The 21,359-nt window shown below is 39.9% G+C and overlaps 3 protein-coding genes across 3 annotated transcripts in view; 2 read left to right on the forward strand and 1 right to left on the reverse strand.

Moving 5' to 3' along the window:
* Nucleotides 1–21,359, reverse strand: part of capn5b (calpain 5b) — a 37,821-nt gene that overhangs the window by 10,161 nt on the left and 6,301 nt on the right. Inside the window, exons 2-5 of the mRNA XM_028030356.1 lie at nucleotides 20,453–20,626; nucleotides 13,293–13,424; nucleotides 1,639–1,847; nucleotides 117–309 (exon numbers count right to left, since the gene is read on the reverse strand). Of these exons, the coding sequence (XP_027886157.1) occupies nucleotides 117–309; nucleotides 1,639–1,847; nucleotides 13,293–13,424; nucleotides 20,453–20,617 (699 nt within the window). The 5' untranslated portion in view covers nucleotides 20,618–20,626. The remainder of the gene's footprint in view (nucleotides 1–116; nucleotides 310–1,638; nucleotides 1,848–13,292; nucleotides 13,425–20,452; nucleotides 20,627–21,359) is intronic.
* ompb (olfactory marker protein b) lies at nucleotides 4,347–5,133 on the forward strand. The gene has a single exon (XM_028030359.1). It carries the CDS (start codon nucleotides 4,510–4,512, stop codon nucleotides 4,984–4,986), a length of 477 nt encoding a protein of 158 aa, XP_027886160.1. The 5' UTR covers nucleotides 4,347–4,509; the 3' UTR covers nucleotides 4,987–5,133.
* Nucleotides 8,063–11,333, forward strand: LOC114152462 (uncharacterized). The gene is made up of 3 exons (XM_028030358.1): nucleotides 8,063–9,703; nucleotides 9,899–10,215; nucleotides 10,784–11,333. Exons 1-3 carry the CDS (start codon nucleotides 8,772–8,774, stop codon nucleotides 11,020–11,022), a joined length of 1,488 nt encoding a protein of 495 aa, XP_027886159.1. The 5' UTR covers nucleotides 8,063–8,771; the 3' UTR covers nucleotides 11,023–11,333.

Genomic DNA, 21,359 nt, shown 5'->3' on the forward strand with positions numbered 1-21,359 from the left:
ATCAATTAATCACTAGAATAATCGTTAGTTTTCTACAGAAGCAAACTAAGCCAGATGTCTGATGTCAGATGGGTTCTGAAGCTTTGAGCGTTCAGTGAAAGACGTCGTTAGCTCACCCTGATGGAGCAGCTGATGAGGCCGTCTCTGTTGTGGACCTTGAGTACTCGTTCAAACAGCTGGTTACGAGACGCCTCATCTGTCGCCATCTGACCCTCTAGAAGGTCCACAGGCTCCGAAACACCACCTGTAAAATCCACCAGGGCGTCTGCTGTGTTTCCCCCATCCAAGGCCTCGTAGCAGCCGTAAACCCTGCAGGGAAAGAAGTTCAAGTTCAAGTTTATTTGTAGAACATTTCAGCAGAAAGGCAGTTCAAAGTGCTTTCCATCATCAAAACATCATACAGTCACCAATTGTGAAACAAGCAACAAACATTATATTTTGTTAAATGCCATCATTAAAATCATCAAGAAAATACACATCAAATATGGTGATCAAATATGGCGTTCCATTTGCTAGCTCTACACTGGTGGGGTTAGCCTTGATTTAAAGGAACTCAGTGTTTCAGCTATTTTTGCAATGTTCTGGAAGGTTGTTTACTTATTTTTATTTAATTCAAATTCTTATTTACAAATTCAATCTTTGTTCCAGATTTGTGGTGCATAGATGCTGAAAGCTGCTTCTCCTCTTTTGGTTCTGGGGATGCAGAGCAGAACCAGAACCAAAAGACCTGAGAGGTCTGGAAGGTTGATACAACAACAGATCTTTAATGTATTGTGGTGCTAAGCCGTTCAGTGATTTATAAACTAACAACAGTATTTTAAAGTCTATTCTCTGAGCTATAGGGAGCCAATGGAAGGACTTTAGAACTGTGTGATGTGATCTGTGTTCCTGGTTTTAGTCAGAACCTGAACAGCAGCGATTTGGATCAGCTGCAGCTGGAGAATTGATTTTTTAGGCAGACCTGTTAAGACACTGTTGCAGTAGTCAATGCAACTAAAGATAAATGCCTGGATGAGTTTCTCTAGATCTTGCTGGAACATTAGTTCTCTAACCCTGGAAATGTTCTTCAGGTGATAGAAGGCCGACTTTGTAACTGTCTTTATGTGGCTCTGAATGTCAGAGTTCATCACTACTCCCAGATTTAAGCCTGTGGTTTTTAGTTGTAATAACTGAAGCTGTGTGTTGACTCCCTCCATCCATCCATCCATTTTCTGTTCACCCTTGTCCCTAATGGGGTCGGGAGGGTTGCTGGTGCCCATCTCCAGCTACGTACCGGGCGAGAGGCGGGGTACACCCTGGACAGGTCGCCAGTCCGTCGCAGGTGTTGACTCCCTATCATTCTTCTTTAGGTCCAAAGATAGTAAATTCAGTTTTGTTTTTGTTCTGATGAATGATAGTTATGGCACATCCACACAGATTTGTTCTAAGGATCTGTTCAGTGCTTAGATGGGTTCAGAGTCACCTGATGTCATCGTAATATAGAACGGTGTTTCATCTGCATATTTATGGCAACTAATCTTATTTCTTCTTTCAGGTATGCCCCGGAGGACTTACAGCTTTTAATGTGTAAAACTACAACGTAAATCATCAGCATTTTGCCTCGTCTGAGGCTGAATATCTGCTGGTACTGATACTGACTTGGCGTAGGCCTTTTCCACCAGGGCGCTCCAGAACTCGTTGCTGTCATTGGAGTGGCAGTAGACGAGCTGGTTGTCTACTGTTGGCAGCCGGTCGTCAATCACAACGTCCACCCACTCACCAAAGCGCCAGAAGCGGAAGTGGAAAATCCCAGCATACGAGTCAGGCTTTTCTGTGTCCCACTCCTGCTCCTTCCAGTCCGGGATGACCTGGAGCAAAACGAGGTGGAAGACACGGTGTGAGCAGAGGATTCAGTAAGATCACGTTCCGTCATATCTGCTGATGCATTTAGAGTCGGTGAACTAATTTATACACTTACCTAAATTATCACACCACATCAATTTTGTAAATTGCGCTCATTTTATTTATTTATTTATTTTTTACAAAAAACCCTAACCCTAGAAAAAATGTTAACAGAGTAAACTGGAGTCCTAATTTGACATGACAGAAGTAAAATGCTGTTATTATTAGACACGCACTGATCCGATATTAATATCTATATCTGTTCCAACATTGAAAAAATTTTAAATTGGGCCAGCTTATACAGTAAGGGCAGCATATTTAGTCTAATTGTCTGGTTTGTGCTCTTATTATTTATTTTACTTTATATTTACAATTCATAATCTCACTTTCTGAACCATTTGAAAGGTTTGTTGCAGTAAATTGCTTTTACATGCTGTAAGCATGTTTGACCAACAAACATGCTGGTGCATTGAAGTGTGCTGTACTGGTTCAGAGTTCTGTAATAAATTTGTAATTTATGTCGGTTAACAAAAAGATATGCGTTAAGTCAATTAAGCACTGTTTTTCTTTATTTGATCACTATCAGTAAGTGAACATATGAGCTATGCAGAAAGACAATGACGTCAAAAAATGGCTCAAAAAAGGCGGAGGAACTTTTCAAAAGGGTCATACTGGTTTAGACTTTTTTCTCATCATTGAAAACAGTTTATTCTATATAATCAGGTTATCTTTGTCTGATATTAAAAAACAGAAAGAAAAGACATCTTTAAGGGAGCAAATACGTTTTCCCCAGTTCTGTACAGACAGTGGTGGAACCTCCAACACTATGAACAGTGAACGACAGCAACATGTGAGCGAAGTGACAGGCCTCCAGCGGGTGTCCCTGGAGATGTCAAGATGAGCTAACTGAGCAGCAGCTCCTGTCAAACCTCTCTGCAGGAGGCAACTCTGTGCCGATGGAGAGAATCCGGCCCTCCGCTGCTCCAGAGCAGGAGGAGAGAGACGCATCACAGTCATTTGGTGACCCTTTGGATGGTTATCTTTCATGTTTCTATTTCTCACTTTATCTATCTTAGCTTTCATCTGTTGTGATGAAGCAACAGAACTCTGGGAGTGAGATGACCTATTACTCTTCCTTGAACATGTTAGAATAGATCTTTAGGCTATACAAAATATGCTCATTACATATTTTGCACAAAATCATTATTTGATAATGAGATTTTAGTCTGCTCAGTTCTGCATATTTTGAACTGCTTCCAGAATGTGCTGTTTTAGGGCCTCTGTCACTTTAAATCCAAATAAACTGCTACTGGCCATTCCCCCCCAATTCAACATTTACAATCACATGAAAAAATGACTTCAAAAAGATACACAAATGTACAACCATGCATCTTTGAAAAGCAGAAGTGGTACCTCCTGCACAACCAACAAGAATGCAGCAAGTAAACACTTGTCTTTTCTAGCAGCCATTGTACAAAGCACACAGCGGTAAAACCAGCTGACCAAACATGCAGGAACTCAGCATGGGTTGCTAGGTAACGGGGCTGTACTTGATTGGAGTTGCTATGTAACAGGGCTAGGCTTGCCAAGTAATCAAACCAAGCTAACTTTACTTGGGTTAGCTAAGTAATGGCGCAGTGCCCATCAAATGTGACTTAATCACAAGGTTTTTAAAAATATTAACTAAAAAACATTAACTTATTGCTAAAAAATGCTTGATAGATTTTTTAAGGACTTGGGCAGTTCTTAGAAGCAGTAGTATGATGGCGTATTGTAGATAGAGAAAAAAAGGCACAAATGTCCACCAAAAAACTTGGAAATTTTTAGATTAATCTCATAAATGTTCTTAGCAAAAACGTGGATATTTCAAAAGTTTCAAGAGTCAAAGATTTTTGAATTTTGAAACTCTGAAAAGCTCTGAAAAGCTTGAGAAATTTTCCAGAGAAAATTTCTCAAGCTTTTCTAGCAAATTTTCAACTTTTCAAATTCAGAAATTTCCTCTTCCTTTTTTTCCCTCCATGATGGCACTAATATGCCAACAAATTACAGTAGTTGTACAGTAGGGAGCCAAATGGAAGCAGAAAAAAGTGCAAAATGGAGATTTTGTATAATAGGTCCCATTTAAGACTGAACAGAAGTACACAGTGATTTGCATTCCCCTGATATTTCTAAAGTCCCAAGAGGAATGAACTAAAGTTTTTTTCTCATCCTTTTCCTCTTGACCAAAATCAACACATCAGGTACTTACTGCCTTATTCATAACAAATATCTGCAAAGTGAATTATAAGTTTGCGCAATCCAGATGGAACTTTATGTTCTGGATGTGCTGCTGTAACCAAGCGAGCAAAGTCAAAAACAAACGTGTGACAAACAGTTCTAAGTACAGCTCCCAGCGGGCCGGTGCTGAGCTCTGCTTTGAAATGTAATTAGATCCTGTTTTCTCCTGGTTCATCCGTACCCTCCCTCTGTTCTTTAACACTGCTTAGGCGTGAAGTCATGCAAACTGCGACAGTCAGCAGAAAGAGACGGAGATTAAGAGATAGTGGACAGAGAAAAAGTCCAGATTGGACACAGAAGCCGATTTTAATCCAGCCTGCAGTTGTTGTCGACCGCTAGTGCTGTGGGAGGATGTCTACAAAGACTGAACTGCATTTCCGGCTGGACAGCCAGCTGACAGAGGTGATGCGCCTGCGGGTCCAGTCCCTGCAGCAGCGCAGCCAGAAGCGGCAGGAGGGCGAGCGCTTGCTGAGGCCCAACGAGGCTGTGTACCGGCTGGACTTCTCCAAGCAGTCGCTCCGCTTCTCCCACTGGATGGTGCGGCTGGCGCAGCCAGGGCGCCTCACCATCACGGCCACCTCGCAGCTCTGGACGCCGGATCTCACCAACCTGATGACGCGCCAGCTGCTGGAGCCCGTCGGTGTGTTCTGGAGAACGGCTGCCGAGGACGCGCCCGCTCAGTGCTACGAGGCAGACGCGGCTGAGTTCGGGGAGAGGATCGCAGAACTGGCCAAGGTGAGAAAAGTGATGTACTTCCTGTTTGCTTTTGCAGAAGGATGCAGCCATGAGAGTGTCGACTGCTCCATCACCTTCATGGTGGACGCTTAAGACATGCGACGAACTGAAAGAACTCAAAGTTTTACCTTTCTTGTGTCATAAACTAGTGATGACACAATTTTATGAATTGTTATTTTGTGAATTCAAGAAAATTTGGGACCAAATCTGTTGTTTGCTTTTTATCTCTGCAGCCATTAATGATGGAAATAAATACAGTTAAATCAAATAACAACTGCGTCCTGGTTTTATTTGAAGGGTTCATACACTTTTCCCACAGTAAAATTAAAGCACTTTACATTTTCAAGGTAAGTTTTCAAACTTCTCCAGTACCACACTTTGGAGATAATAAAACAATAAGAGCCCACTCTTATTGTTTACAAAGACTACAAAAGATGATTAGGGCCACTTAAAAAAGTGAACTGACTTTTATTTTTAAACTTAGAATTTACTTTAATCTCAGAATTTTGACTTTTGTCCCCATAATTTTGACTTTAATTCTACCAATATTCTCAGAATTTTGATTTTAAACTCAGAATTTTCTTTATATATATATATATATATATATATATATATATATATATATATATATATATATATATACTGTATATATATACTGTATATATATATATACACATTTATATACATGTACTGTATATATACATGTATTCAAACCATATATACCTAACAGGTCCAAGACAAAAACACAAATTTAACAAAAACAAAATCCCTCAATTTCAATAACTTTGTTTAATGTATGAAATATAAGATGATCAATAAGTCACTGAGTCTTTTGTAATAATTAATATAAATTACATTGAAACAATTTAATCAAATGGTGTCAAGGTAAATGATGTAAAAGACAAACAAAGAAAGTTAAAATAATTTTGGTAATGCCAACTGACCTAAAACAAGTCAGATTTAACTTCAGACAGTGAGAAAAAATGTGTGTCTTTTTATTAGATGTATAAAAAAATTTGGTTTCAGCTGTAAATAACATTTCCAAACTTAGGCTTTTAATGAATCAGTACATTGCACTTTGTTACAAAACTGTTCAGTTTGAAAATCAAGCTTTATACAGAAATAAAGCACTTTTCAAACATTGAAAGCACCTAATAGAAATTTGCGAATTTTCAAGGCTTTCAGATGCCTGTCTGATCCCTGTATTTGTCATTTCGTGGGTTGAGAGCTGAACCAAAATGTTCCTGTCTGATAAACATTCAGCCCGGAAGGGTTTCCCTCAGCCCGGTCCCACATGAGGAAATGCACAGAGACAGAGTGAGTATTCCCCAGCAGATGAGCAAACCGCCACATAATGGTGACCCTGACAAACAGGAGGAAGAAGGAAGCTCTCTCCCTTCTCCTCCTCCCTAAGGCTCACAATGGCTTCTACAAAACACCTCCGGCTCTGCTCAGGAACTGTGCTCGAGAGGCGCCTGAGAACATGTGAACGTGTCACAGATCAGGTGAATCTCAGCTCATTTCTTGTCAGCGATTGATTTTGTTGAAGCACAAGAGGCTGAGGCTGGTTTCACCCAAAAAATGTCAGCGCGCTCTCAGGAGTCCCAATTAAAACCGTCCTGCCTGAAGCCTCTGAATCCATGAATATGGATTATAGTTCGGTCTCCTCATTGCTATGCATCGTTCTGCTCATTCTTGCATGTCACTTGTTGACCAAAACACAAATTGGACCAAGCAGGATCGTATTTTAGCGGTGGCTGTTTTTTAGTTCGATGAGCCTAACAATGACCAGGAGAATGCTGCGTAAGTTTTCATCAGGGACAATTAGTTTAGTAGAGCATCAAAATATTCAACATAGCAAATTATTAATGTCTGATTTAGGAGAAAAATATTTATTGAAAGAATAGTTCAAAGATGTAAGCTAATAAATCATCTTTATAAGTTTTCCTGTGGCTCCAACGTGAGTTATATTTGTATATTCACACTTTAATGACTAGATTGGCTAGAATTTATGATTATTAATAAGAGTAAGAACAATACAATGTATACAATATAATTATTATTTATTTTATAACAAAGTTTTTTTTTATTCTACTATGTCTACTGCTATTGGAATGCTATAAATAATAATGTTGATAACAATAATGATATTGATATAATTTATATTAATATAAAGTTAAAAATAATATACTTACAATAAATAATTACTATGTTACTTGCTTGTTTCACAATAGCTGGCTGTATGTTTTCATGATGTAGCTCTTTGAATTGCCTTGTTACTGAAATGTTCGATACAAATAAACTTAAAATAAATACATTTTATTGTGATTACATTTTTAATACTACTACTATAATTATTCTAATAAATATAATGATAATAATAGCTGTAATAATAATTGCAATTATTGCATAGAATAATTATTATTCTGATTAATGATAATGTGTATACAATTATCTATTACTACTACTATTTATTATTACTATCATTATATTCCTGACAGCACATTGGCCGGAACACATTATCTCTATTATTTCTAAAAGGACTACATCATGTTTAATTGCCTTCTGCTTCCTTTCTATGTTAACATTATTAAACATTTTCGCCCTTTAGCGTTTAGTTGTGTCCAAACCAGTGTTGTATAGTAACGAAGTAAAAATACTTCACTACTTTACTTAAGTATATTTTGGAGTACTTCATACTTTCCTCGAGTATGAAATTTTTTGATAACTTTCACTTTTACTTCACTATATTTCCGAACTTAATTGCGTACTTTTACTCCGATACATTTTCAATGTGTGGTTTAGTTACTCGTTACAAAAAAGCGAGAGAGAGAAACGCAAGTGTTTTGATCCCACCTACTGATTAGCAAGTAGCAAGTAGGCTACCGAACAAAGTTGGTAGCCTGCTTGCCTGGGCTTGTTCATCACCACCAATAGGATACACCTGTTTCGCTTCTCCCATTAAACACAAAGCAAGTCTCGCAATCAGCAGCAGCCACATGGAGGAGGAGACGGAGACTGCAACTACGTCGGACACGGCTTCAGGGGAACCACCAGCTGGTGATGAGAGCCCCTGGCCTTATTTAAATACAATATACACTTTCGTGGGTGTTAAAGATTTGTCGTACCGCATGCAGTTTATGTTATTCCTGCCCAAAGATGTGGAAATTCTTTCTTACAAAAACTCCCCGTCCAACTTGAAGAAACACATCGAGGTAACTTCTTATGAAATGGTTATAATCCTCCTGTTTCAGTAACTATAGCTTGGTCACTAGGCACTACTGTGAAATCTTGAGCATAACGTTACCTGTATAAATGAACTTTGTTTGGCATTGTTTCAGTTCCACACGTGGTGTATTTAGCTTAGGCCTAATGTTGACTGTATCAGGCTACCTAGACTCCTCTGTTCAAGGGGGGACAGAAGCCATAGCGATAGCAATTTAGACTAAATTTAACGAATATAGGAAAGGCATGCAAGTTCAAAACCACAAACCATTAACATGTGCTACTCTTTAAAACTGGAACAAACTTTGTGTGTGCTTCTGCTGTCTTAACAAAGCCAAGGTTAGCCGACCTTGCAGTCGCCACAATAGCTACGTTTACATGGTGGCCAATGTTCAATACCAACCAGTTTACTTAAATAACATTGTACTAGATTAAGTGTGTTTTGTTTGCATTTATGTTGCAACCTAAGGAAATTAGTGTTTGTAACTGATGTGTGGGTCAATTTGTGTCCATTTTTTTTTTTTTTGGTCTTTCAGAGAAAGCATCCGCACCATGTTCAGAAATACATTGAACTGACCACAGCAAAGCGCAAAAGGGCCAGTGGACCACCCACCCCCGCCAGCAAGCAGACCACATTGACTCACACCTTGGCCATGACTCCTCAGAAGAGTGTTGAGAAGGCCATTGTCAAATATATTGTACATGGGCTGCGGCCCTTCTCGGTAGTCGAGCAGGAGCCATTCGGAGAATTCATCAAGGACCTTGTCCCTAATGCCAAGATGCTGTCACGGGTGACGCTCGCATCCAAGATCGAAGATGGCTTTAACGAAATGAAGGCTGTGCTGATTGAAGCAATGAAGGGGGTCGACTACGTAGCTACTACTACTGATTGCTGGTCAGTGAGAAGGCGAGGGTTCATTGGCGTTACGGCACACTGGATCGACCCGGATAATCTTGAGAGATGTTCAGCAGCCTTGGCATGCCGACAGCTGAGGGGATCCCACACTTTTGATCTCTTGGCCAATGCGTTGAATGACATCCACGCAGAATTTGAAATCAGAGGCAAGATTGTGAGGACAACCACTGACAATGGTGCAAACTTTGTGAAGGCTTTTCGAGTGTTTGGGGAGGACGAAAACAACAGTGAAGAGGGAGTTGAAGCTGAAGCGCAGTCTGAAGATGAAGGAGATACTGGGGTGCCTGAGGAAGATGTGGAGTACATTGACACTGCAGCTCTGCTGCATGAAGATGATGGGTTTGAATTCCAGCTGCCAAGACACCAACGCTGTGCTTGTCATATTCTAAACCTCATCGCCAGTGAAGACTCCACAAATGCAAACTCCAGTGATGCGTACAAGAAGCTGCACCATGCAACGTTTGCTAAGTGTTATGGCCTGTGGAACAAATGTGGAAGATCCACACTTGCAGCAGAGATGGTTGAGGATGTCTGTTCTCTTCAACTTTTAAGGCCAAATAAAACAAGGTGGAACTCGTTGTTCATGGCCGTGGAACGTCTACTCAGGATTTGTAAAGAGAAGGGAGAGGGAACCTTAAGAGCTATTGCCACCGACCTGAAGGTCCCAATGTAAGTAGGCCTAAAGTTTTTTTTTAAGTAAAAATAGAACAGCTGCAGATAAACAAATGACAATGTGAATAACAGTGTCTATTATAAACACAAATCACTGGAAATCTATCAGAAATGTCAATTTTCTATTCAGTTTTATAATCCTGGGTTCCATCTAACAAAAATCCGGATGTGTCTTCTTTTTTGTCAACACAGGTTCAACCCAGCCGAACTCGCATTTCTCACGGAGTATGCTGCTGTAATGAGCCCTGTCGCCCAGGCAACCAACATACTGCAAGCAGAAACCAACACACAAATGGGTTGGCTACTTCCGACAATTCACCTGCTGCAGATTAAGCTCGACAAAGTCAAGTTGCAGCTGAAGTACTGCAGGCCTCTTGTTGATTCTTTACAGTCTGGAATTCAGAACCGATTCTTGCACATGTTCAAGGATGCCGAGCTGGTTGCAGCTGCAATTCTTCTTCCCAAATTCCGAACAACATGGACGAAGGACGATGCCACCATTAAAATGGGTAAGCTTATACATTAATGAGTACACGAATCTGCTTCAGTAGTGATGGTACATGTCGACATGCATGTTGACTGCATTCATGCGGCTCAAAACCATGTCAGTCCCACTACCATGCGTTACTGTGAGCGTGGGACACTTTTCTTTTTACTAACTTCACCAACGCATATTTGACGCATCTAAAACAAATTTGTTTATCTTGGTGTTATCAGACCACATGACATGCTTCCAGCAATCCATAGTCTTTCTGTCTCTGAGACCATGATAAACACATTTGCTTTAGATGGTGTCAAGCATGTGATGGTGACCAAATGAGAAATGCAAAGAAGTGTCTCATGCTTAGTCAAGAATGATGGTGGGACTGACTTGGTTTGGGATTGCATGAATGCCGTCAACACATTGGGAAGCATTCATGCATCAATAGATTTGCTTGTTAGTTGGTACACGAAATAATTAATGTAGGCAAGAAAAAAAATCAAATGCTTTATGTCACTACTTTAGACTATGGCCACTACATGGCAGAAAGCTGCATTGTTTAAGTGCTATAACTCTTCTATATTTCTGTATTTCAGGAATTGATTACATCAAGCAGCATCTCGAGGATCCCTCCATGCAGCCTGGTGATGCGACCAGGTCGAGTTCTTCGGATGAAGATGACTTCTTCTCGTCTCTGCAAGCATCAAAGACCCAAGATGGCGCCAAACAATTTGATGCCTACCTGTCCTGCTCAGCTGACCACATGGATTTGCTTAGGTCCTTTCCTGCTGTCTATCAAGCTCAACACGCCCCTCCCAGCATCTGCAGCATGTGAACGGCTGTTCAGCATAGCAGGTCTTGTGTTCAGCCCACGAAGAGTACGGCTAAATTCTAGGCACTTTGAAAGCCAGCTGCTTTTGAAGATGAACAGAAGGTTTTACAGTTTCAAGTGATAATGGGGTTTTGTGCAAGGATGACCACAAGGGAGGTTGAGATTTGGAGGGGAAGAAAAAAAGTCGAGGGCAAAAGTGTGGGGATGGGATGAGGGGCTTGTGTTTAAGATTTAGTTAAGTGACAAGTTTACCAAAATATTTAAAAAAAGTCATTCAAACTGCATTTGCCTCGTTTTACTTTTTACTTGTACTTTTCATTACATTACTTGAGTACATCCATTTTTACAGTACTTTCCATACTTAAGTACAAGAAGTTTCAGATACTTTAAGACTTTAACTCAAGTAACATTTCAGTCAGTGACTTCGACTTTTACCAAAGTCGTATTTTGGAGAGGTACTTATACTTTTACTTGACTCTGAGATTTCAGTACTTTATACAACACTGGTCCAAACCAAGTGAGTAAAGATACAAAGCAGTGCTATCAACAGTTACGATTGGGATTCTGTCATCTGTTTCTAAAACAAACAAAAATGTCTCTCAGGTTCTTTCTCTTCATGCAGTTTTGTCACGAGACAACCAACAGCGGAACAGTTTTATTCCGGCTTCAGACGAGAGTTTCAGCACCTCCTCGGAGGGCGTGAATGAGTTGAAAGTCAAATGACAGTTTGTCAGAGCGCAGAAGAAACTAGATGTGCGTCTAACAGAATCTCCTCATGAAGGTTTGTGCTTCTTTTAATTTCACACATTAAAAGCACATTAATGTGCTGATTTCACATTAAAATTGAAATCAGCTAAAACATAAGACATGGCCAGTTATTAATCTAGCCTACGATAATCTGTCTGCAGCTAAGTCAGAGTTTCACAGGGTTCATCGATCCATCTGTCACAATGCATCGTCACTCTTTCTCCATCCATTTGTACTGGCTGCTAGTCAGAGCAGTGTAAACAATCATCTGCAGGTTACACCCTGATAAAAATCACATTTAGCCTGAGAGCTTCCAGTTTGTCCTCAGAGACTCCACACTAGGCAAACCAGGGAGGCGCTTTAGTGCTCTGATCTTTACATTGTCAAATAATGGTTGCTAATGGATACAAGCATTCATTAGAGGATAATTAAAACTGCACTTTAGCAAAGTATTGAGTTCATATATTGTACATCTTCAGAAATGTTTTCCCTCAATGTGATCATCATTAATGGAAAGAGACAGACATGGGATTATATCTACTTTTAGATATATATACTTTGATCCACGCAGATAAACTTTGATAACCTTTTAAAATGTTGATATTCAGGCTTCCTGATGGATCTCTGAGGTTTTTTAAAGATGATTTTCAAAGATACTACTTTGATATTTAACTTATTTTTTTGTTGATCTGCACTTGTTCATTTTTAAAGTCACACTATGGTGGCCCAGAAGGGTCAACAAAGTGCAAAAGCCAAAATGCAACATCTTACGCCTCAATGGAAGATATGTTAAAAAGGAAGTTACTGTAACTCCATTTTAGTAAACTTTGTTGTAGCTCTCTTTTCCTATGTTGTTTCTGCTTTCTGATGCACTGTGGCTTTTGTTTTTGCTTGTTGTTGTGTTTGTAGCTCTGTTGCTTTTGTTGTTGTGTTTGTTCCATTTGTTGTTGCTTTTGTTGTTGCGCTGTGGCTTGGCCACTGTTTCACAAATGAAAATGTGTTGTTATAGTCACAATGGTGCAGTTTGTAGCTGCATGGAGTTTGCGTGTTTTTCCTGTGCATGGGTTCTGTGGTGGGTTCTCTACAGGTACTCAGGCTTCCTCCCACAGTCCAAAAATTCTCTCTAAATTCTCCCTAGGTGTGTGTGCATGATTTGGTTTGCCCTGTCTGTCTCTGTGATGGACTGGCGACCTGTCCAGGGTGACCCCGCCTCTCGCCTGTTGACAGCTAGGCACCAGCACCCCTCCCAACCCCAGTGGGATAAGAGTGTAAGAAAATGGATGGATGTATGTTATAGTCACAACTAAGAAATGGACAGGAAATGATTGAAGCAGTACAAAAAGTCCAAAGAAGAAGTTTGGGATATTTTGAAAACCTGTTCATAGATACAACTTTACAAGACAACCTTGCTCCAGAAAAGTATAAAGACATTTTTGCATAAATTTAGTTAAGTTTAGCTTCATCCATTGTCATTTGAAGACAACCAAAACAGCATGAAGTTAAAGCCCGCATTCAGAGACACTTACTTTTTGCCACAGAGACTCTCTGGATGCCAGGCTGGAACAAGCTGCAACAAACCAGCAGTTGCCCAACTGTCCCTGATGTAGATCATGTGCACTGATGCCATCCACAAACAGGTGAGGGTCCTCACACAGTTCCTAAACACAACAGAAAACACTCAATAATTGCTCCATTTATTCATGGAAAAAAGCTTTCAGCATTTCTGAATCTATGTTAATGACAGAAAACATTTCTCAAAAATGAAGAAACATCAGGTAATTAAAACAGATGATCAAAAGTTACACAATTCAATACATCAATAAGCTTTTACATAAATATTCACATGTGATAATATAAATAAGTGTACAGTAGTTAACTGTTCATTTAATAAATGAATGCATTTTCTAAGATTTTTTTCTAAAACAAAAATTAATTAAAAAATTTAAAAAAAAATATTTAGGGTGCCAATGTTTTCAAATAAATATTTTTTGAATATAATACAAACAAATACATTTCTTATAAGTTAAAAGAACTATAATTAATAATTTTTTCATCTATGTTATTATTTCATATTTCTGTTTAGCAGCATATCAACTCATTCTATGTGTGAGCCTTAGTGGGCGTGGTTAACACTGCTCTGGGCAACATGATTGGTCTGCAGCTCAGACGGTTAACCAATCGGGTAACGTATTAGCATTTTTGGTGAATGACGGTTAAGTGATTAAGTTATTTTAAGACAAACTATAGGATGGAAATTGAGAAATGTTAGATAAAATACTGAAATACCAGAGTTTAAAAAAAAAATTTAATAAAATAAAATCTCACATAATTCTTTCAACATTTAAATATTTTATTGTGTTTTTAATAAACTTAATAAACATTTTAATAAATGACTGATACATGTGATACACACTGGTAGTTTCCCCCCAGTACACCAACCTAATATTTAACATTTTTAAGTATTTAAGTGTTAAAATAACAGCAAAAGAAGATCAATGTATGATTTTGGTTTTTGTTTGATTCAGAACTGTAATGATAAAAGCATAAAAATAGATTACTGAGGCCAGTTGATAAATCAGAGACAGACCATCTGTCCTCATGCACCGTCCTGTCACACTGCTGACCTTTTCCACAGGAGTAGAAGCTCAGATTTGCATTTGTGAAATCACATTTCCTGCTGCTTCTGTGACTAGGTTCATTTTTCAGCAACAATATGCAACGACTGAGAGCCCTGAAAACGCACTTAATAAGCTGCTGGACGCTTACACCTACCCACACTCAGAAAATATAAAATATAAAGCAGAAAATATAACCCACACATACACACACACACACACACACAATCACACTCCCCATGGTTCCTGTGATAGTGTGTGGGATGGTTAGCTACTACAGGAAGTGAGCTGCCAGCAGCCTCTCAGACATACAAACTCACAGTTCTTCACCGTTTTGTTTACAAAAAAACATGTTTTAAGATAAATGTAAAAAAACCACTGCAATGTCCTGGAGGGACTGTTTTATACAGTCAGAAGAAAAAAAGTTATTAACTGAACTGCTGCTCAATGAGACAAAAGTACTTGTGGGAATTGGAGGTAGAAACTCTGCGCACTGTGTTTCTCTTCTTCTCCATCCCTGCCAGTAGTAATTTCAACAAAACTATGCATCATGATGGCAGCAGCACTGCATGCTAATTGGGAGCTTCCCACTTGCTAAATAGAGCCAATTATTGTCCTGGTCTCTGCAAAACTTTGTTCTGGCAAGGCGTGCAGAGACCCTGAGAGACATGCAGAGGCCTTAGCGGCCCAACCTCCTCACAGAAATGTTTTATTGTGCCATAAACGGAAGAGATGTCTGTCTTTTACTTTCTGGAAAAATACTCCTGTTCCGTAGCAGTAAACTGCAACCCAAACAACACCTAAAAACCGAAGAAAGTTGGTTGTGCAGAAGGCTTTACTAATGCTTTTCAAAGATGTATGGCTGCATATTTGTGCATCTTTTTGAAGCTATTTTCACATGCAAGTGTAAATGTAGAGTTGGGAGGCAAAGTCAGCAGCAGCTTATTTGGCTTTAAAGTGACAGAGACAATAAACAGCCCATTCTGAAAGGAGCTCAAAATGGGCAGAACTGGGCAGACTAAAATCCCATTATCTAGGAATTATTTTGTGCAACTAAATATAACAAATATAACAATATAACAGGTCTATGTTGTCCATAGACCTAACTGGTTCAAGGAAACATAATAGGTCACCTTTAAGCCCAGTGTGCAGCTTTACTATTAAATACCAGCACTTGTACTAATGTATAATGTCATGTGTATACACACAAAGGGCTAGCACCACACATTCACAACTTATACAGGATGCAAGCAAGGTCAGCCATTTGCTGACTCTGCAAAGCCGAATTCTGCCAAAGCTAAGTTTTAATCAGAAGCAGAGGCCACTGCAGTGAGGTCTCGACTGACTCCCTCATCCCACGTTACATTCAGTAAAGCTGGGTTACACTGAGGGTGCAGCGAGTAGGAGTGACGTATGGCCACCTTACATCTGAGTTAAGTTATCGAGGCACGTTTCTTCTTCCTGTCCGCAGCAGCATTGATTCCCAGAGACTGAGCAGCAGCGAGAGCTCCCTGTGGTGGCCCGCCGTCCACAGACAGGCGCAGGTGGAAGAGTAATAGGGTATCGATCAGCGCCCGGCCCTGTAGACACTAAAGTGATGTGAATACTGTGGCTGAGCGCAGCCTTGTCAAACACCCTGCCACTAAAGACTTTCTAACCAGTTTCAGAGCCTTTTTGGCGCCATTCATCAGCCGAGCCCAGGGGGGAAAGGATCCATCAGCCTCATGCAACGGTTCTGTGCAACCAACTCGCTCTATTTTTGTCATCTTTTATCTGTTTCTGTCTCTCCTCCTCTCACTGAATATTTATCTCTCTGGAATAGGGCTGGGCGATATGGCTTGAAATGAAATCTCAGATTTTTTTCATACCAGATCTGATTTTTGATTTTTATCAATTATTGTTCTCACTTTCTTTTCTAAAAAAGAAATTACAAATAACATAATTGGGGTTTTTTTAAGTGACTTTTATTTCAATCAACCCTTCTATGAGTAGTTCAACGACATGTTGGGCGCCACGACATTACTCTGAAATATGGCAACCCATTGATGGAAAAAAAATCCAGATCTTCCAAATATTTAATCTTCAAAAGCTAAAAATCAATTTATCGATAAAATCGATTCATCGCCCAGCCATACTCTGTAAATATCCTGCTGCTTTTTGGGGACAAATGTGCAAATTAACTCGAAGAACAGAAGCCCAGAACCTTGTGAAGATTTTAAAACAGTCATCATCCACAGTGAAACATGTCCCGTACCGACATGGGCTGAATGGCTACTCAGCGAGGAAGGAGCCAAAAGACACATGATGGCATCAGGAGGAAAGAACATATTGAAGTAACAGGAAGTTAAAGCTTTGGCTCAGATTGATCTTCCAGATGGACAATAACCCTCAGCATACAGCTAAAGTGATTGCAAAGTGGCTTCAGGACAACAAAATCAATGTTTTTTCCATCACAAAGCCCTGATTTCAAGCCTATAGAGACTTTGTGTGGCCTACAAACCTGATCCAGTTCACCCGGTTCTATCAGGAAGAATGGGCCAGAACTCCAGCAAACTATTGAGCGAAACTTGTGGAGGAAAGTTCGGAGGCAACGCTAACAAATACTGAGAAAATATATGTAAGCTTCTGATTATGAATAAATAAATATCTGACATGATGTGAATTTTAAACAGAAGGGACAGATCCTAAATTGAATTAAAACAAAGCCTAATCCTTAATCTTCCCAGCTTATTTTCTGAGTTTTTGTGGCCCCACCTGACCTTAACGTCCAGCCAGAGTTGAAATGCACTTCAGGCTAAGTCTGAGGGCGGGTGTGCAGTGTTTAAAACAAGCTTTTCCCAAAACCTTCATTAAATTTTGATGGTTCTGAGCATTTCAGTCCCTCAAAGGCACTCTTTCCTTAAGTAGTTTAATGTCTAACTTCATTATCATGCACTCCCCACTGAATAATACAGTACATCCAGAATGAGCTTTTAGTGCCCGCTGGGAAGAACAGCAGAGCAATCCAAGATCTGCTTTTGCGTTCACTGCACTAGTATCAGTAAGTTAAGGAACCCAAATTAGTCAACTTTATTGGGTTATAATGCTACATCAGGGACTGTGCCCTAGGCTAGCATCTCTTATTGGTGTGTGATCTTTCCTGAAAATGAAGGCCGCCTGTCAAGGTTAGTGTCTCTTTTGAGACGGTTTTACACGTCATACAGACCCACTTCTGCATAAAGACCTTTGCCCACATTAGCACATGAAGAGATGGCAACTTAAATCAGCAGGAAGCAAGCATAAGCAGGAGAAATGAATATTTACGAATGCAGTACAGCTGCTCGCTGCAGGAAGTTAGGAAAGAAGTAAATACTGGTTGTAGCAGTATATTCCAAAACAGACAAAGGGGTTATGGAGGCAGATAATGAAACACCACATGCATGAATTTAAACTATGTGGGATCCTATCTGTCCACAATTTTTCCTTCAACTGAATTTTCCTTTGCTGTGCTTGGATATGAAACTCAACGAAGAACTTTCGTAGCTTACCCTCCCTGTGGAGGGTTTTCATTAACTGGAAGCCATATTCAACTCAAATTCAAAAAAATACTTTATAACCTTTTTTTACATATTTATCAAAACTGGCACCATGTTGTGACGGCCCTGCGGTGCGGTCCTGTGTGTGTGCTGTGCAGTGCAAGCTGTTTATCAATTAGGTCCTTGATTGTGGGAGGTGCCTCCAGACACCGGGATGGTATATAAAGAGCGCTGTTCCATTAATCAGGGTTGTGGCTGGCTGACAACAGAACCAGGCGCAGACGAGATCTGGACTCTGAGGCGGCGCTGGCACAGCTGACATCTTGTGTTTTTAATAAATGCCTCTGAAGGGGTAAAAACTGTTGCTGGTTGCCGTGTCCTCCCTACTTTTTGTTGCGGCCATCCGAGCCGGGCCGTAACAATGTCGTGACAGTACAAAACAAACAGTGTGAAAAAAAATTTAAATCAATCTCCGCTGTCTTCCCCCCAGTGTTAACTAAAAACAACCAATCAAAACCAGGAGGAGGGTCTTAGCGCTGTCAATCATTCTTGTGTAGTGCCGCTCTTCCCCCTCTCTCACCTTCCCTCCTTGCTCTCTGCTATGCTCCAGCTTCTTCCTGATAGAGTCTGGAATGGTAAGCTAGACAGCATAGCCACTGTTGACAATGGATAAATAATGTTCCTGTAACAATAAGTTGTTTCTCCTTCATTAGCACATTGAGCAGTGCCTACTTGAGGATGACATCACGACATGGTGATGTAAAACCATTTTTAAAAAAATATAAAAGTTACATTCTGCAGATTTAATCCCAAAGGGAAATTAAATGTATTCAGGGAAAAATGCTTTGTGAGTAATAAAGAAATATTTTTCCAAATATGTTAATGAGGTCAAAATAATCTAAGTCAATTTAGCACTGAAAAAACACAAAACAGCAAAAAGTTATTTTTGCTGTTTTGTTTTTTTTATTCTTCTAAAACAGTAAATGCTATTTTTTATGAAAAAATCATAAACTTTGGACCTTTACACCAACAAACACAACAGAGTAAGTGACGACACAAATCATCTCCCACTGAAAACGGAAAGAAATCCTCCTCCCGTGCTCTCTCCCTTCTTCCAGTTTTACGTCTGCATGACTGACATCAGCAGTACAGACCAAAACATGTAATCTGTGTGACCCAGTTTCCATGGCGATGCACGTTGGCAGAAGGAGGTTACACCATCCAGAACCACGGCCTGCTGCGCGAGGGGGATAACAGCGGCAGGGGACTCGGCTTGCAGAGTCCTGAGGCCCTGCATCTCATATCATCCACAGCTCCAATACATCACCGGCTTATACACAAGGAGAGTGCAGTGGAGCAATTACTGATTACTGCTGAAGTTAGCGGGGAATCAAAAATGATTAGTCATACTGTAGGGTTAATAATCTCCAATCCTGCAGGGACCTTAAGTACTGATAGCTGACTCATTTTGATGCTTTTAAGAGGCAAAAATACTTCTCAGAATTTATTGCAGGTTGCATCATCAGGAGACCCAAACATGCATCACATTTTGTTTTTTATAGAGTAATAGTAAGTCTTGCTACATTGGGTGCAAAATTCAACTGAAGGTGTTTGATAGCTGTGAAGATGTCTTTGCATTTTCAGAACACAAGAAAAACCTCTATTTCAATCACAGAGTGTCATATGAAAGACTTATTCACCAGGAGACAGAATACTTCCAGCCATTTTCACATAATTAACGAATGAATTTTACATTTCCTATCAACGGAACATAGAAACACATTTATGATCTGCAGAAAAGACAAAAACAATACATACATAATGCATATGCATATAAAGCTCTCTATACTTACTAACTTCCTTTAAGCAACCATTATTGCAGCATATCTCAAGCTTGTAAAGATGTTAGAGCCTACATTTAAAAAAAACCCTGAATATGTAAGTCGGATTACATGTTTGAGGAAGAAGAAACGTGAAATTCCTCTCTTATTACTCCTTCCTGTATGCATACAAATACAACATTTCTTGCTAGATAAAGAAATATTCTGCGCCGGGGATCAGCGTTACTTGCTAAATTACTGAGATTTAACAAATCACAAAAAATATTTACAATTGTGTGAAGAAATTCTGACACTCTACCTGAAACATTCGGTTATATGGAAATTAGATATCAACTTCAGAAATACTGAAAAATTAACTAACAAATCAAAACAAAACTTGAAATCAGCAGTACACTTGGTCTGTTTCCACTGTAATCAGTGCAATCCCAGAATTCAGAAACAAAGTTAACATTCTTGTGCTAACAAAGGTTAGCGTAAGAATGCCAACATTTTAAGTTATGTTCAGAAATCTAAGATTAAAGTTAAAAAAAAATTCCAGTAGTCCTAATACTCTGTTGTAAATTTGTCATCAAAATTTTTATGCTAACAAATGTTGTCACTGGAATGTCAAATTCATACCGTTCTTGAACTACAGTCAGCTGGGCCACAAAAAATTGTTCAAAAGGGCCATAAATAGATCCCCGGGCCACACTTTGGACACCCCAGACCAACTCACCCGAGGCCTCTTCCAGACCACACGTCCAATCCTGTTGCCCTGGTGAAAGAGCGAGTCGTCAGTGGCGGGGAAGCGGGGGTCTTCAAACAGGAGGCCACTCTGCAGGCACTGCCTCTTCAGGGTGGAGTACTGCTGCCCCTCAAAGGCCTTCACCGAGGTAAACATCCTTCAGCCCTGAGGGGAATCACACAGGTGACAAGGTCAGATCATTTCCTCTACACTGTAATATATACAGATGCTGCTTTTCCATCCTCTATGTTCACCTAAATGCGCAACATGTCATCATCTCTGCAGCAGTCTGAAATACCTTCACAGTGGAAACAAAAACTCAATGAGCTCTGCTGCCCTGAGCGCAGCCTCGATTCACCGGGTTAAACTGATTAATCTGTTGATTCAATGATATCCTCTGGGATCTCATTACCGCTGCTGAGCATCGAAGGAGCTGAGCAGACATTGATCAGCTCAGGGCATGCAGAGGGATAAAGAGGATAATCAATACGGAGCCACTGGATGAATGGTTCCATCACTACCTACATTTATAGGTCAATACACAAAGGTAAAGGCCTTCTTTTACTCCCTCTAGGGGGCGCCACAGCAGGTGTCACACCAGCCATCATCCATGAACATTGTCTATGCTCTTCTTCTTCTCCAGCCTCATATTCAGCGTCTGTCCGAAACATTAATAATAAACATTTGCGAGGCCCATCGGCTCAAGGAACAAAACTGTGTAGCATTGATACAGACAACTTAGTTTGAATCGTCAGGTACTTTGTTACTGAGAACCTGTAATAAAGAAACAGTTGTAAGGAGTAATCGGTAGCGATTTGAAATGTTTTAACCAAAGTAAACAGGAATGTTAGGAAATATCATGTATCCAGTTTGCTTTTTAGGTTTTATTTTAAAATGT

This window comes from Xiphophorus couchianus, chromosome 11, assembly GCF_001444195.1.
Source record: "Xiphophorus couchianus chromosome 11, X_couchianus-1.0, whole genome shotgun sequence".
Taxonomy (NCBI): domain Eukaryota; kingdom Metazoa; phylum Chordata; class Actinopteri; order Cyprinodontiformes; family Poeciliidae; genus Xiphophorus; species Xiphophorus couchianus.